Source organism: Salvelinus sp. IW2-2015, linkage group LG18, assembly GCF_002910315.2.
Source record: "Salvelinus sp. IW2-2015 linkage group LG18, ASM291031v2, whole genome shotgun sequence".
NCBI lineage: Eukaryota > Metazoa > Chordata > Actinopteri > Salmoniformes > Salmonidae > Salvelinus > Salvelinus sp. IW2-2015.
This window is the reverse complement of record NC_036858.1, coordinates 9,399,043-9,415,422: the sequence shown is the minus strand read 5'-3', so window position 1 is coordinate 9,415,422 and position 16,380 is coordinate 9,399,043. Positions and strand designations below refer to the sequence as shown.

At 43.5% G+C, this 16,380-nt stretch overlaps 2 protein-coding genes across 3 annotated transcripts; one reads left to right on the top strand and one right to left on the bottom strand.

Annotated features, from left to right (window-relative positions):
* The first annotated feature begins 150 nt into the window (after nt 1–150).
* On the top strand, nt 151–2,712 carry LOC111977777 (glucose-6-phosphatase catalytic subunit 1). The gene is made up of 5 exons (XM_024007412.2): nt 151–469; nt 732–841; nt 1,054–1,165; nt 1,571–1,686; nt 1,786–2,712. Exons 1-5 carry the CDS (start codon nt 240–242, stop codon nt 2,289–2,291), a joined length of 1,074 nt encoding a protein of 357 aa, XP_023863180.1. The 5' UTR covers nt 151–239; the 3' UTR covers nt 2,292–2,712.
* Nucleotides 2,713–4,735: 2,023 nt separating this feature from the next.
* aarsd1 (alanyl-tRNA synthetase domain containing 1) lies at nt 4,736–15,248 on the bottom strand. Of its 2 annotated transcripts, none has more exons than XM_024007408.2 (12): nt 15,098–15,248; nt 10,944–11,072; nt 10,663–10,822; nt 10,440–10,497; nt 10,128–10,284; nt 6,555–6,671; nt 6,206–6,336; nt 6,010–6,076; nt 5,831–5,922; nt 5,427–5,481; nt 5,168–5,262; nt 4,736–4,962 (listed from the first exon to the last, which is right to left on the bottom strand). In XM_024007408.2, exons 1-12 carry the CDS (start codon nt 15,134–15,136, stop codon nt 4,836–4,838), a joined length of 1,227 nt encoding a protein of 408 aa, XP_023863176.1. In that variant the 5' UTR covers nt 15,137–15,248; the 3' UTR covers nt 4,736–4,835. The 2 variants fall into 2 exon arrangements, with proteins under 2 accessions (XP_023863176.1, XP_023863179.1); XM_024007411.2 differs by lacking the exon at nt 15,098–15,248 and adding an exon at nt 14,525–14,615.
* Nucleotides 15,249–16,380: the final 1,132 nt, after the last annotated feature.

Here is a 16,380-nt window from a genome sequence, read left to right as displayed (position 1 = left end):
TGTACTTGTTTGTATGGTCTCTCCTGTTAGTACTGTACAACCCTCCCAAACTCCCCTGTCCTGTTGTGTTTTATTACACATGTGCAAGGTTCAAAGATCAGGTTGTGCATGCCTTTGGGTGGTGGGTCCCTCTGGTATAAAAACAACCAGCAGACTCTTACATAGCTACAGTGCGCTCCTTCTGCAACACATCTCACATTGGCTTCCTAGACGGACAGTTCACTCGGGACAGTTGGAAAATGGAGGCAGTTACGGATGCCTTTCAGGGCTATGGGGTGAGCACCACTAATTACCTCCAGACCAACTATAAGGACTCCCAGGGTTTGTTCCTGTGGGTGTCCTGGGCTGCTGACCTCAGGAACACCTTCTTCATCTTCTTCCCCCTCTGGTTCCACCTGCGGGAGTCGGTGGGTATCAAACTCATCTGGGTGGCAGTGATCGGAGACTGGCTCAACCTGGTCTTCAAGTGGTGAGTCCAGCTGAGCTTATATACTGCTGTTATGTACGYTTTGAGTGTGTTATGAAGTCATTATATAGGTACCCTTCAAATAAATGCTTACTGGGATACCAATTTAGAACTTGATCAAATGTGTCCCTTCGACTACATCTGGACACATTGAAATGTAGGTGTGAATGTCTGTGTGTGTGCACTGTCCCTGTCAATTTAATAAAATAAAATGTGATAATTAAATTCCCTGCATCAGTCTAAGTGGCTTGTGCTTTCCTTCCAGGATTCTGTTTGGCGAGAGGCCGTATTGGTGGGTTCATGAAACACCTTACTACAGCAATACCACTGCACCTCACATTGAACAATACCCCATGACCTGTGAGACTGGCCCAGGTAAGAAGCATCACTTTACTTCCATTAATTTTTTCCCATAATGCCTTATATGAAATATATATGCTGCGATTCAGTGAATATAGCAAACACTTTATCATTTTCATGATGTTGATAATATTCATGTTTTAGAATCCTGTACCGTATTGTTGGGTTTTCATTTTACTTGAATAAAGTGCTATGACCATAGACTGAAGTATGCCTTTCTCTGGTAGGCAGTCCCTCTGGCCACGCTATGGGAGCCGCAAGCGTCTACTACACGCTGGTCACCTCCATCCTAGCCATCATGCTAACCAAGAAGAAGACGAGATCTTCCACCAAGGGCATGTAAGTTCCAGAGCATTCWACCCCTCCTTCTCTTGTCCTCAATTATCTTATCCTTGTTTACTATTTTTAGTTCAGTTCTTATCAATTTTCTCTGCCGCACCGTAGCTGATGATTTACCATGAAAACTAACTTTAGTTGTCGAAGGGAAGGGGATGTGCCAGAGTGCATTCGAGTTGTTTTGTTGTGAAACCGTATCCAAATTGATATGGGAAATTGACAAAGAAAGCAACAGTCTATTTAAACTGATTACATGTGCAGTGGTAGAAGCCTACTCACCTGTAGTGTCACACACATTTAGTGGTATTTGAGGTTTCTTGTACACTATTGTAGCAGCCAGACAGATTTCAAAACGCCTAWWGACGTATTTGCTGACGGTTCCTCGCCCTCTCRCCCTTGTCTGGGCAGGTATCTGCGGGGCACTCTGTGGGCATTCTTCTGGGCAGTCCAGGTGTGTGTCTGTCTCTCCAGAGTCTTCATTGCTGCCCACTTCCCCCACCAAGTCGTCTGTGGAGTCATCACAGGTCGGTATAAAGCCCTTATAACAACCCCCATAACTATGACACAAAATGTGCAGATTGTTCAACTACACGATGCTAATATGACGTCTATTTGATTTCCAGGTATGGCTGTGGCCGAGGCCTTCAACAGAACCCAGTGGATCTACGGAGCCAGTCTGAAGAAGTACTTCTACACCACCGTCTTCCTGCTCTCCTTCGCTGTGGGCTTCTACGTGCTGCTGAAGGCTCTGGGTGTGGACCTGCTGTGGACCCTGGCGAAAGCCCAGAAGTGGTGTGTGAGGGCTGAATGGGTCCACATGGACTCCACTCCCTTCGCCAGCCTCCTGCGCAACATGGGCACCCTGTTTGGCCTGGGCCTGGGCGTGCACTCGCCCCTCTACACCGAGAGCAAGAAGAACAGCAGCACCCCCTTCAGGGTGGGATGTATCATTACCTCGCTGCTCCTGCTGCACCTCTTTGACTCCTTCAAGCCCCCCACACACACCGCCGCCCTCTTCTACCTTCTGTCTTTCTGTAAGAGTGCCACTGTCCCCCTGGCAACCGTGAGCATCATCCCCTATTGCATGTCAGGAGCGTTGAGCAGCGTACAGAGCAAGAAGCATCTGTGAAGTCGTTGACATCTGACGCACTTGGACTTATGTATACGGAGCTCACTCCAGAATTGAACAGTGTTCACTGGTGCTTCAATCCTTATTCATTCCATATATTGACGTTCTTTCCAAATAGATGAACAATCTATTGTGGTCTTTGTCTACCATACATACGTTCATCCAGTCACTCACTGTAAAGGTCTTATTTTCCTATATACGCATAGTGTGGACACTGAAATGAAAGAACTATCCAGCGTATTACTCAGAGGCAATTAAGACACTGATTTAATTGTATAAAAAAATGATAATTTAGAAGTAGTTCAGTGCGAACTCAGGAGCCCAGAAAGTGAATATTTCCTTGCAGTTGCTTTGACTCATCTTTTTTTTATGAGGTTAAAGCAAACTAAAGTCCAGGAGAATATGAGCCCAAAACTTTAGTGGCCTGCTTTACAGTGTGTTCTAAGAAAATAATATATAACAATGTTCATATTTGTTTTGTAACTGTGTTTTTCCTGTTAAATATTTTTGGAAATTGTCAGATATTTATAATAAAAATCTTTCAAATACATCACTGACCATGTGCTATTTATCTAACACTACTAAACATACCGTTAGGTATCAGTTCAGACACATTCAACATTGTTTCCTATCATTAATGACACAAATAACTGATAAACCATAAGCAAGTCCACAAACACTTAGAAAATGCAGCAGTGGTAAAATGACCATTTTTATTTAACTAGGCAAGTCAGTTAAGAACAAATTCTTATTTTCAATGACAGCCTAGGAACAGTGGGTTAACTGCCTTGATCAGGGGCAGAATAACAGATTTTTACCTTGTCAGCTTGGGGACTCGAGCTAGCAACCTTTCAGTTATTGGCCCAACACTAACCACTAGGCTACCTGCTGCACAATCATGACATGGTTTTCAAACCCCAAAATCAGCAGCTAACAATATGAGCCAAACCAATTGTCARCAACCATACAGATCCTTCAGCAACAGAAAATGTGAAATACGTTTGTAGGGGTTGATACATTTTTTTTTTTTTAGCAAATGTAAAGCTCAAGTTTGCATTCCTGCAACAGGGTGATCAAATGAAGATCCTACATCTGTATATGGAACCCTGGACTTTGGCCTCACGCTCACTGATTACACAGGTTCACACGTCACACACACGTCACTCCCTGCAAATACGTAGAACTGACAGCCTTGGCTGAACCATCAATATTTGACTGGCAAGTTAATTGACAAGGTCGGTCCTTCTTTTGGTTATGCAACTGCAGACCAAATGAAAATGACTGTCCAAATGTATATACTTTCCTTTGATTTATTGAAGGTGAAATATACAAAATAATTAAAAAAATAGACTGATAAACACATTCAAAATTAATGCAATGTTAAATCATTAATTACATGGGTGTGCTTCCTTAGTCCAACATGTTAAACATGTTAATTTTGCAATTTTCCCTAACTTATATTCATGAATATATCTAGTATTCTTATTCATAATATATACAKCTCCTTGATTTAGACTGTACACTGTGGTCATCTCTGAGGTCAGAAGTATCGTTACTTAGCAAAGCACAGGTAGACTTTTACTGAAATGAATCTGGTCCTGGATGCAGCTCTGCAGTTGTCACTAGCTGGCACTGCCAAAGTCATAAAATCTGATTTTAACCTTAATGCCTAACCCTTGCCTTAAATTAAGACTGATTAGACAATTTTTGTTTTCATTAAATGATACGATATAGCCAAAAAAGTAAAAATGTACACCGAGTGTACAAAACATTAGGAACGCATGCTCTTCCCATGAGACTGACCAGCTGAATCGATTCAAATTTTACTTGTCACATAAAAACAAAATACTGCAAAGTTGCCTAAGAGCTAGAAGCACGGCAGCCCCATCTGTCGGCGCCATTTTCAGGTGAACGCTATGATGCCTTATTGATTTCTCCTGTTAAATCCACTTCAATCAGTGTAGATGAAGAGCAGGAGACACGTTTGAGAAGTATTTTTCAGCCTTGAGACATGGATTGTGTATGTGTGCCATTCAGAGGGTGAATTGACAGGACAAAAGATTTAAGTGTCTTTGAACGGGGGATATGGTAGTAGGTCCCAATGCAGAGCCCCTTCAGTGGGTCAAGAACGGCAATGCTGCTGGGTTTTTCACACGCAACAGTTTCCTGTGTGCATCCACCATCCAAAGGACATCCAGACAACTTGACAACTGTGGGAAGCATTGGAGTCAACATGGGCAGGCATCTCTGTGAAACGCGTTCGACACCTTGTAGAGGCTATTCTGAGGGCAAAAGGGGGGGTGCAACTGAATATTAGGAAGGTCTTCTTAATGTTTTGTACACTCCATGTATACAGTTCCTTGATTTAGACTGTACACCGAGGTCAGAAGTATCATTACTTAGCAAAGCACAGGTTGGAATTTATTGTGATGTATTTTGCAGAGTTCTGCAGTGGTCACTAGCAGGCACAGCCACAAAGTCATCAAATCGGATTTTAAAACCTAACCACACTGCTAACACTGGTATATACACTCCAGTCATCCATTACTGCTCGTTCTTGCAGTGTTCCTGTATTAGGGTCTCCACCTCCCCTCGGCGTGCCATGCTGTTTACTTTGCCCTGGAAGCGCCCGTTCTTCCCAGCCCCTTTGCCCTGGAGCATCTCCAGCACTCTGCAACACAGACACAGCACCAAGTTGTTATACATTTCAGAAAGTCTTTGTCTGAGTTTGAAATACTGACTATTTAGGGACATTGCCTAGTTTATTCTGCAGAATAAGAACCCACTTTACATTTAGTCGAAACACAAAACATCCAAGCACCTGAACAGGACAAAATCAAATGGATTTCCTAATGCCGAGCCCATTCAGTTCTTACCGTGGTCCCAGTTCAGACACTTTCCCACTGGGTCCTGCCAGCAGGAACAGCCCTGGTCCTTTCTCCTCTCCAACAGTCAGGAAAACCAACGTCTCCTACGAGACAAAAAAAGCAGGAGGGATAATGGTATATTAGGTATTCATAACACAACACCTCTTAATTTCCAATGTAGTCAATGGTACAACGCTACTTACAGTAAACCTTAGATGCATTTCACTAAAGAATATTAGACACGGAACATAAAGAGTAATAATCTTACCTCAGTGCCTATTTCATTGGCTATGATACTCATGAACTCGTTGTCACCCTCCTTCCTAAACAGAGAAAAAATGATCTTGACTATTTTAATAAACTGATGAAAACTTTCAATGACAGATTATCAGCCAAGTCATATCATCTGTCCATCAAAAAATAGAAGCAAAGAAAAATATGTTTTTACTGTTACATACACTGGATAGGTGCAGTGAAATGACTTGTTATTGCAGTCAGCCATAGAAGCGCAGCGACCCTGAAGCAAATGAGTGTCAAGTGCCTTGCTCCAGGGCACATCCACAGATTTTTCACCTTGTTGGCTAGGGTATTCGAACCAGCGAACTTTCGGTTACTGGCCCAATGCTCTAACTGCTAGGCTACCTGCCGTACTCTATGTGGAGAGACCCTCACTTGTGTAAGGTAAAGAAGTTGCCCCTCTCTGGGTTGCACTTGAAGTTCTGGGCTATTAGAACAGCCATGTCTCTCAGTAGGCCCAGGTTAATCTGTCAAATGAAAACAGTTTGTTTAATGATTAAATTGAAGGCAGAATAGGGGAATTTCAGAGCAACAGAAGGTTTTCAATAGCTCACTTTCTGTAGCCCCTTAACAGTCTTCTGGATCTTGTCCACTGTATCAACATGATCATCTGGTCCCGTTCTGTCAAACACAGTCCAATCAAGTGTTACAGACTTTATTTCTTAACATCGATTGCATTTTAAAATCACTATATATAATTTATAGCACATTAGGTTCTTGCCACATTCAGCATTGCCTCACAGAACTCACTTGAGGAGGGATACCAGTGAGCGTTCTGTGCTGTAGCTTTTCTCAGCATACTTCAGGACCCGGTTTCCCACTAGAAATAACAGATTAGTTTTGTTCTTCTTTCCTTTCTCAGTCCCCAGGAGTTTTATGACCTAAAACACAGATTCAAATCTGTCAAAAAGTGAGAGAAGCGTTACATCCATAAAGCCATATTAAGCCACATTAAAAATACAAGAGGTGAGCTACATAGCATCACATATTAAACCCATCAGCAAAGTAGGAGGGGAGGCGGTGTGGTTAGGACATAAACATAACCCCATACTGTAAAGGTGACAGTGTTTGACAGTTGTGTAAGGTCTGGKGGTTCCACCTGTAAGTGACTGAGGTTGGACACGTGGGTCCCACAGCACATGTTGACGTCAATMCCCTCGATGTCGATGATCCGGATAGGCCCCGCTGCGTCGTCCGGGAGACCTCGACTCCTCACCTAGTAGATATACAACACGACGATTTAAAAATATACAGTAGTCATTTCGCACAGCTCATGGGTAAATACGTCACAAGGGAAGTCAACACAGCTTTGGCAAGACTGGAAACCTTGGGACAATCAGGCCTTTTATGTTAGGGTTGCCAGGCGGAAGGCACTCCTCAGTAAAAGGCACATGACAGCCCGCTTGGAGTTTGCCAAGAGGCACCTAAAGGACTCTGACCATGAGAAACAAGATTCTCTGGTCTGAAACCAAGGTTGAACTCTTAGGCCAGAATGCCAAGTGTCACGTCTGGAGGAAACCTGGCATCATCCCTACGGTAAAGCGTGGTGGCAGCATCATGCTGAGGGGATGTTTTTCAGAGGCAGGGACTGGGAGACTAGTCAGGGGTGAGGGAAAGATGAACGGAGCAAAGTACAGCGAGATCCTTAATGAAAACCTGCTCCAGAGCGCTCAGGACTGGGGGCGAAGATGCACCTTCCAACAGGACAGCGACCCTAAGCACACAGCCAAGACAATGCAGGAGTGGCTTGCTGATCGAACATCTCTAGAGAAACCTGAAAATAGCTGTGCAGTGACGCTCCCCATTCAACCTGACTGAGCTTGGGGAGAAACTCCCCAAATAAAGGTGTGCCTGTAGTGTCATACCATGTAATCGCTGCCAAAGGTGCTTRAACAAAGTACTGAGTAAAYGGTCTGTGTTCTTTTTTTTTTCTTTGTCATTATGGGGTAGTGTGTGTGGGGTGAGTGGGAAAAACTATTTCATCCATTTTAGAGTAAGACTAATGTAACAAAGTGGAAAGTCAAGGGGTCTGAATACTTTCTGAATGGACTGTACATTTTGCAGATTTAAACATGTAGTCCTAAGTCCTTGATTATTCATATCATAGGTTCTGGTCCTCTTTTTCTGTTACTTAGATTTTGTTCCACCACTTTTTGGGAAGAAGATCTATGGTAAAAACAAATACAGGTGCCTTAAACATGCTTAAGGCCCTTGGGAGAGGCATTGCTGTTTTTATCTTGTTCTATGACAATATGAAAACCTCCATGGAAGMGGTATTTCACTAAATTTACAAACTWACCACATTTTATTGATAACTAGCAAGTATAGTTTACTTRTGGTGTCAGAGACCAGAAAATGTCTATATGTTTACTCATCCCTAGCTAAGCTTTAGCAATGTTGCTAGTTATCCGTTGGATATAGTGTATTTGTCATTTTAGGTAACTATCACTTCAACAAATGTGTGATGAACATGAATTCATATATTTMATGTTTTTAGAAAGATGGAAAGGTATTCTCATTATTTAATCATTAAATGTCTAGTTTTTATTGAAATAATTTAAACATTCTGTGACCTTATGGTTGAACCCAGATTGACATTTGAGAGCCATAACGTTCTATCTGCGATTGAACCCCCCTAAAAAAAATTTGGGGGGGATTTCTACACTCTTTCTGGTACCTTTTTTTTTATTTTTTAGGTGAGGACCTTAATGGGTAATGAAAGAATTCACTACAAAACAGTTCTGGGATGTGAGAACATCGATGCTCAATATCTCAGAACTATGCTTTGCGCCGATAGAACCTTATTGGTGGAGTGCTGCAGAGATGGTTGTCCTTCTGGAAGGTTCTTCCATCTCCACAGAGGAACTCTYGAGCWCTGTCAGAMTGACCARCYGGTTCTTGATCACCTCACTAACCAAGCTCCTTCTCCCCCGATTACTCAGTTTTGCAGGGCGGCCAGCTCTAGGAAGAGTCTTGGTGGTTCCAAACTTCTTCCATTTAAGAATGATGGAGGCCACTGTTCTTGGGGACCTTCAATGCTGCAAAAAAAATTTGGTACCCTTCCACAGATCTGTGGCAACACAATCCTGTCTTGGCGCTCCACGGACAATTCCTTCAACCTCATTGCTTGGTTTTTGCTCTGATATCAAATCAAACTTTATTTATCACAGGTGCCGAATACAACAACCTTATCGTGAAATGATAACAATAACGAGGCTATATACAGGGGGTATCGGAACCGAGTCAGTGAGCAMGTGCCATACCAGGTGGTGATGCAACCAGTTGAATCCAAGTTGTAGAAACATCAAGGATGATCAATGAAAACAGGATGAACCTGAATTTAGAGTCTCATAGCAAAGGGTCTGAATACTTATATAAAAGGTATCCGTTTTTTCTTTTTAATACATTTGCGAAAAATTTCTAAAAACCTGTAGATTGATGAGGGGGYAAAAAGTATTTAATCCATTTTAGAATAAGGCTGTAACGTAACAAAATGTGGGAGAAGTCAAGGGGTCTGAATACTTTCCGAATGCACTGTATAGTTTTGAAATAAGTATTTTTCAAGTCCCAGATCTCAGAACTGTTTTGTGATGTCTTGGTCTTTCATGATTCAATTAGTATATCACCTTACATACATTATTTTGATTGACAACCCAGCATTGTGTGATTGGAACAGATAGAACCTCATAGCACCAAGTTAAAAGGTGTTTGCGCAGATAGAACTTTTATGTTTCTTTCATCGTAATTCCCCCCCCAAAAAAAAAAATCTGACATGCACTACATGACCAAAAGTATGTGGACACCTGCTCGTCGAACATCTCATTCCAAAATCACGGGCATTAATATTGAGTTGGTCCCCCTTTGCTGCTGTAACAGCCTCCACTCTTCTGGGAAGGCTTTCTACTAGATGTTGAAACATTGCTGTGGGGACTTGCTTCCATTAAGCCACAAAAGCATTTGTGAGGTCGGYTACTGATGTTGGGCGATTAGGCCTGGATCGCAGTCGGCGTTCCAATTCATCCCAAAGGTGTTCAGTGYAGTTGAGGTCAGGGCTCTGTGCAGGCCAGTCAAGTTCTTCCACACCAATCTTGACAAACCATTTCTGTATGTACCTCGCTTTGTGGACGGGGGCATTGTCATTAGGATTCCACCTTTCCCAAACTGTTGCCACAAAGTTGGAAGCACATAATTGTCTAGAATGTCATTGTATGCTGTAGTGTTAAGATTTCCCTCCACTAAAGGGCCAGCTCTAGCAGGGCAGAAATTTGAGGAACTGACTTGTTAGAAAGGTGGAATCCTATGACGGTGCCACGCTGAGCTCTTCAATAAGGCCATTCTACTGCCAATTTTTGTCTATGGAAATTGCATGACTGTGTGCTCTATTTTTACATGTCAACAACGGGTGTGGCTGAAATAGAAGAATCCACTAATTTGAAGGGGTGTCCACATACTTTTGTATATATAGTGTACCTCACATGTAAAGGACCACCTATAGAGCAACTACGCAATAACACATTTTTACCAAAATGTCAGATAGAAACGTATAGTCCCAAAAGCGACGTGAAATATGGAGACATAGTGCATAGTGACATAGCCGCCTGTATTGTATTATTACTGACAATCTTTTCTCTGGTGCATTTTTTMGTGTTTACTCGATATGAATGATGCCCACCTGTTCCAATGCAGGGTCATTTAAGGAGAGGACCTGAACAGCGACGGGAACATGAGCACGTATCTTCTCATTGACTGCTGCCTCGAGGGCCTCCATCTGGGCAGGCTTCATGGAGGGAGTGTCCAGCTCTATGGTGCTGCGCTGACGCCCCAACTCCCTAGAACATGCCAATTAAAGAGAAAGATTGATGCAAAAAATGCTAACTTCACTTAATGGTCATGTTAAAAAGGAAATTATGTAGCTAGTAACCAAAGCATTACTTTTTTTGTACAAGTGCAGGCACTGAAATCAATGTGCTTTCTGCATGCTTACCAGGATGTGGTCTTGTACCCAAACATGGATTCTGCAATAGCTGTGATTAGATGTTGCCCTAAGGACCAGGTAAAAACAAGTCAGGATTTATGCAACGGTACCTTCAAGTAGGCTATACTGAACGCACCGCTTAATCGTACTGCATAAATACATGTCATTGTTTCTGAGAAGCTGAATTGTAGTTTTGCACTGCACATACGGTAAATCCTGTCTGTGCTCTTACCTGAGTGTTGCTGCATGTGGTCAAACCTCCGCTCCCAGTCCACCTTCAGCTGCACCTCCTGGCCCACCTCTAGAGCTGAACTCACAAAGTGCACAGCCTCAGCTCCCTGCCTCGTCACCCGCAGCACCGGCACATCTCCAATCAGCCCGTGGTCATCTGGCTGGTGATCGAAGATACTAGGTGTAAGCCTGCGTCCTACCACTTACAGCACACCACCCCATCCTTTTCTCACCAGAAAGAGAGGGGTAGTTCAGTGAACATTTTGGCTTTCCTGTACTTACCTGACCACCTCCCTCAGGAAACAATATGGTGTCTTGGAGCTTGACATTGAAGCCTTTAACGGTTTCTTTCTTCCCATTGATTTCTTGTTTCATTTCACCAGGTGAGCAAGCCACCACTGAGGTGACAAACTGCAGAGAGAAAGACAATTTGCAACATTATGATGACAGTCAGTTGAAAACACCTAATTTATGCCAAGGAAAAATGTACCCAGCCAGTGACTCTGGCATTTGGAAACACATTTAGCTCGAACAACAGCTGGTAGTAGCACAGACAGAAGGAGCTTGTTACCAGTATATTTGGTAGCACAGATATCTTGGTTTAATTCAGTTTCTTTGGTAGTAGCTATTTCATAAATCAAGAGATCTATGAAAGAAACAGTGACCATGGCTGTTCGGGCTTGAAAACAGGACTACATTAAATTTCATGAAGCAGAAAAACTTGCATTAGGATCATAAACAAACAGACCCATGTCAGTTAAATCCGGTCTATGCCAGCTAGCTAGCTGTTAGCTAGCTTGATTTRAAATCAAAATCAGTCACACGCGCCAAAAACAACAGGTGTAGACCTTACAGTGAAACGCTTACTAACAGGTCCTTAACCAACAATGCAGTTCATGAAATAGAGTTAAGAAAATATTTACTAAATAAACTAAAGTAAAAAACAAAACAAGTAACAATACATTTACATAACAATAACGAGGCTATATACAGGTGTTACCGGTACCGAGTGAATGTGCGGGGTACAGGTTAGTCGAGGTAATTTGTAGAGTGACTATGCATAGATAATAAACAGCAAGTCGCGGCAGTGTAAAAACAAAAAGGGGGGGGGGGGGGGGGGGGTCACTGTAAATAGTCCGGGTGACCCTTTAGTTGTTTAGCAGTCTTATGGCTTGGGGGCAGAAGCTGTTAAGGAGCCTTTTGTTCCTAGACTTGGCGCTCAGGCACCACTTGCCGTGTGGTAGCAGAGAGGACAGTCTATGGCTTGGGTGACTGGAGTATTTGGCCATTTTTTGGGCCTTCCTCTGACACCACCAAGGACATAGGTCATGGATATCAGGAAGCTTGGCCCCAGTGATCTACTGTGCCGTATGCACGACCCTCTGTAGCGCCTTACAGTCAGATGCCAAGCAGTTTCTCTCAATTGTGCAGCTGTAGAACCTTTTGACGATCTGGGGACACATGCCAAATCTTTTCAGTCTCCTGAGGCGGAAAGGTGTTGTCGTTCCCTCTTCACAACTGTCTTGGTGTGTTTGGACCATGATAGTTTGTTGGTGATGTTGACACCAAGGAACTTGAAATTCTCAACCCGCTCCACTTCAGTCCTGTCAATGGGGGCCTGTTCGGCCCTCCTTTCCTGTATTCCACGATGAGCTCCTTTATCTTGCTCACATTGAGAGAGGTTGTTGTCCTGGCACCACACTGCCAGGTCTCTGACCACCTCCCTATAGGCTGTCTCATCATTGTCGATGATCAGGCCTACCACTGTTGTGTCATCAGCAAACTTAATGATGAAGTTGGAGTCGTGCTTGGCCACACAGCCTTGGGTGAACAAGGAGTACAGGAGGGGACTAAGCACGCACCCCTAAGGGGCCCCAGTGTTGAGGATCAGCGTGGCAGATGTGTTGTTGCCTACCCTTACCACCGGGGGCGGCCCGTCAGGATGTCCAGGATCAAGATGCAGAGGGGGGGGGGTTTAGTCCCAGGATCCTTAGCTTAGTGATGAGCTTGGTGGGCACCATGGTGTTGAACACTGAACTGTAGTAAATGAACAGCATTCTCACATAGGTGTTCCTTTTGTCCAGGTGGGAAAGGGCAGTGTGGAGTGCAATTGAGATTGCGTTATCTGTGGCTCTGTTGGGGCGGTATGCGAATTGGAGTGGGTCTATGTCCTGGTAATTCGTCTGGCCCCGCGGMTTTGTGTATGTTGACCTGTTTAAAAGGTCTTGCTTACATCGGCTACGGAGAGCGTGATCACACAGTCGTCCGGAAAAGCTGGTGCTCTCATGCATGCTTCAGTGTTGGTTGCCTCTAAGCGAGCATAAAAAAAAGGCATTTAGCTCGTCTGGTAGGTTCGCGTCACTGGGAAGCTCGGTTTCTCTTTGTACTAATAGTAATAGTTTTCAAGCCCTGCCACATCCGACGAGCGTCAGAGCCAGTGTAGAATGATTCAATCTTAGTCCTCTATTGACGCTTTGCCTATTTGATGGTTCGTCTGAGGGTATAGTGGGACTTCTTATAAGTGTCCGGATTAGTGTCCCAATCCTTGAAAGCGGAAGCTCTAGCCTTTAGCTCGGTGCGGATGTTGCCTGTAATCCATGGCTTCTGGTTGGGAAATGTATGTACTTCTACTGTGGGGACGATGTCGTCAATGCACTTATTGATGAAGCCGGTGACTGAGGTGGTATACTCCTCGATGCCATTGGATGAATCCCGGAACATATTCCAGTCTGTGATAGCAAAGCAGTCCTGTAGCGTAGCATCCGCGTCACCACTTACGTATTGAGCGAGTCACTGGTACTTCCTACTTTAGTTTTTGCTTGTATGCAGGAATCAAGGGGATAGAATTACAGTCAGATTTGTTTTCCTCTGCTTGCACATCCTGGTAGAAATTAGGTAAAACAGATTTAAGTTAGCCTGCATTAAAGTGCCCGGTCACTAGGCGCAACGCTTCTGGATGAGCATTTTATTGTTTGCTTATGGCCTTATGGCAAGCATCAGTTTATGGTGGTAAATAGACAGCTATGAATATTTTTTAAAATATTTATTTAACTAGGCAAGTCAGTTAAGAACAAATTCTTATTTAAACTCGGACAACACTGGGCCAATTGTGCGCCACCCTATGGGACTTCCAATCACGGCCGGTTATGATACAGCCTTGAATCGAACCAGGGTCTGTAGTGCCACCTCTAGCGCTGAGAAGCAGTGCCTTAGACCACTGCGCCACTCGGGAGCCTGAGTAGATGAGAACTCTCTTGGTTGATAGTGTGGTCTACAGCTTATCATGAGGTATTCTACCTCAGGCGAGCAAAACCTCGAGACTTCTTTAATATTGGACATCACGCACCAGCACTTATTGACAAATAGACACACACCCCTCTCCCCTTATCTTACCATTAGTAGCTGCTCTGTCCTGCCGAAACACAAGAGAAACAAGCCAGCTCTATATTATCCATGTCGTCGTTTAGCCAAGTGTTGGTGAAACATAAGGTATTTAAGCAGTAAGGCCCGAGGGGGTGGTGTACCACGGCAAAGGGATGTTCTTAAGCACGGAGTGCTGGACAGAGCCCTTAGCAGTGGTATATTGGTCATATATCACTAACCCCAGGGGTGCCCTATTGCTATTATAAACTGGTTAACAACGTAATTAGAGCAGTAAAAATACATGTTTTGTCATACCCTTGGTATACGGTCTGATATACCACGGCTGTCAGCCAATGAGCAATCAGGGCTCGAACCACCCAGTTTAAATAATACAGTTATTAATGTCCGTTGGTAGGGCAGTCTTAAATCGTAGATCGTAGTTTGTTTTCCAATGATTGCACGTTGGCCAATAATACCGAGGGTAGTGGTGGTTTACCTACTTGTCGGGGGAATTTTTACAAGGCACCCCGCCCTCCTCTCCCTTTCTTCAAACTGATGATGGGGATTTGGGCCTTGTCTCGACAAATCAGTATATCCTTCGCGACTCATTAAAGAAAACAAATATTCGGCCAGTTCGTGGTGAGTAATCGCTGTTCTGATGTCCAGGGGCTCTTTTCAGTCATAAGAGACGGTAACAGCAACATTACGTACAAAATTAGTCACAAACAATGCGGGGGAAAAAACAATAGCAGAGTTGGTTAGGAGCCCGTAAACCGGCAGCCATCCCTTATTATTGTGTGACTAACGTGCTTTTTGATTGACATTTCATCATGGCATTGGAAGACTAGATATCGTGTAAACAATATTTCACTCTGCCTGTCAACTACTAACGTCATCTAACTAAAGTAGGTTACACACACAAAGAGATTACAATTTGTTGTAACAACGTTAACTAGCTAGCTGTCGTGTCGGCTCGGATCCTTTCAGCTAACAGTAAGTAGCAAGCTCCTGATTGTACCTGCTCTTAAAAAAAAAGCACAAGGTAGACAAATGTTACTCTCTCTCCCTCATACCTCTTGCATGTAACAGTCCCTTTGACACTGAAACGCCATTGAAATCAATTTAAATAAATATAATGTAATAAATCCACAGTACAACTATGCAGACGCTCACTAGCCCAGAACTTGTTGAAATCACTTCAAGTTGAAAGGTGCAGCCCAATATGGAGACCGAACTGGAGTATGTGCAGAGATATTAGAGAAACGAAGAGATAGGAATCCCTTTAGGCTATCAATGGCGGACCTTATAAGGCCCCAAACAGCAGAATGTCTACAAACAGCGTTCACGTTGTCATGCTGCGTCATGCGGTTGCTATTTGGTGTTACTGACAAATATTCAACTTGCATCTCGGAAAATAGTGAGAGTTGTAATTTGTAAAAAGATGTGTAATTAATGCTAATGTTGTTTTTTTGAGCTGGCGCCCAATTGACTCCCATTCACTCCTTGAAGGAGAGCCCTCCTTGTCTCAATATACCAGAATGCACCGCGAGGCCCTTTGACGACGCATAGTCAACGTCCACAATGGGTGGTAATACGATCTCAATGGAGTTTCCTATCTCCTCAAAGGTGTCTCTAGTATCAGTGAGTGGGTGTGTTGAAAGGAGTGGATCAGCTAATTGGGTAGATTTTTTTGTCACTCAATATCGTTTTGCGTCGCTGATTGGGCTACACCACGAGACGATACATCTGCGACCAGTGCACTGGTGTTGTATCGATGTGTCTGAAAGTAGGCGTTGCAAAATAAGTGGGTGGCTCACAAGCGATGGGTTTAAAACTTCCGTGGGTGGATGAACAGCGACGGGTGTAACATCAGCGGTCTATTATTGGTTGGCCCGGCCATAGCTAGGTGCACAGCGGGTCAGTTTAATGTTTACATAGCAGTTTAAGAGAGATAACGTGGCAGGTAAGGATAATTCATGTAGAAGGTTAGGATAATTAACGTGGCAAGTTAGGAGAATGGCTTAGCGAAAATGCGACAGTTGTCAACAATATCTGGGTGACAGTCACAGTAAACACGCACATACAACTCATGAGGCAACAGTATACCCATTATCAATAATTTTAATAAAAAATAAACAACCGTCAGTTTACAACTGTAAATGTACAATTACAAAAACAAAAGTCCAAACTCTCGCTGGAATTTAGCATGAGGTAGTTGCTTGGTAAGAAACCCACAAGCCCCAATAGTAAACACCCACAAGCCCCAATAGTAAACAACTGCATCTTGCAAATCGGGGCGTTCCTCCCTCTAGCGTTTCATTAGTTATTTAATGAACACCCCCTCCCCTCGAGCGCC

Coding starts and splice junctions, on each gene's coding strand:
- LOC111977777 (XM_024007412.2), top strand. CDS start 240: ATGGAGGCAGTTACGGATGCCTTTCAGGGCTATGGGGTGAGCACCACT. Junction 470..731: donor CTCAACCTGGTCTTCAAGTG/GTGAGTCCAGCT, acceptor CTTTCCTTCCAG/GATTCTGTTTGGCGAGAGGC. Junction 842..1,053: donor GACCTGTGAGACTGGCCCAG/GTAAGAAGCATC, acceptor TTTCTCTGGTAG/GCAGTCCCTCTGGCCACGCT.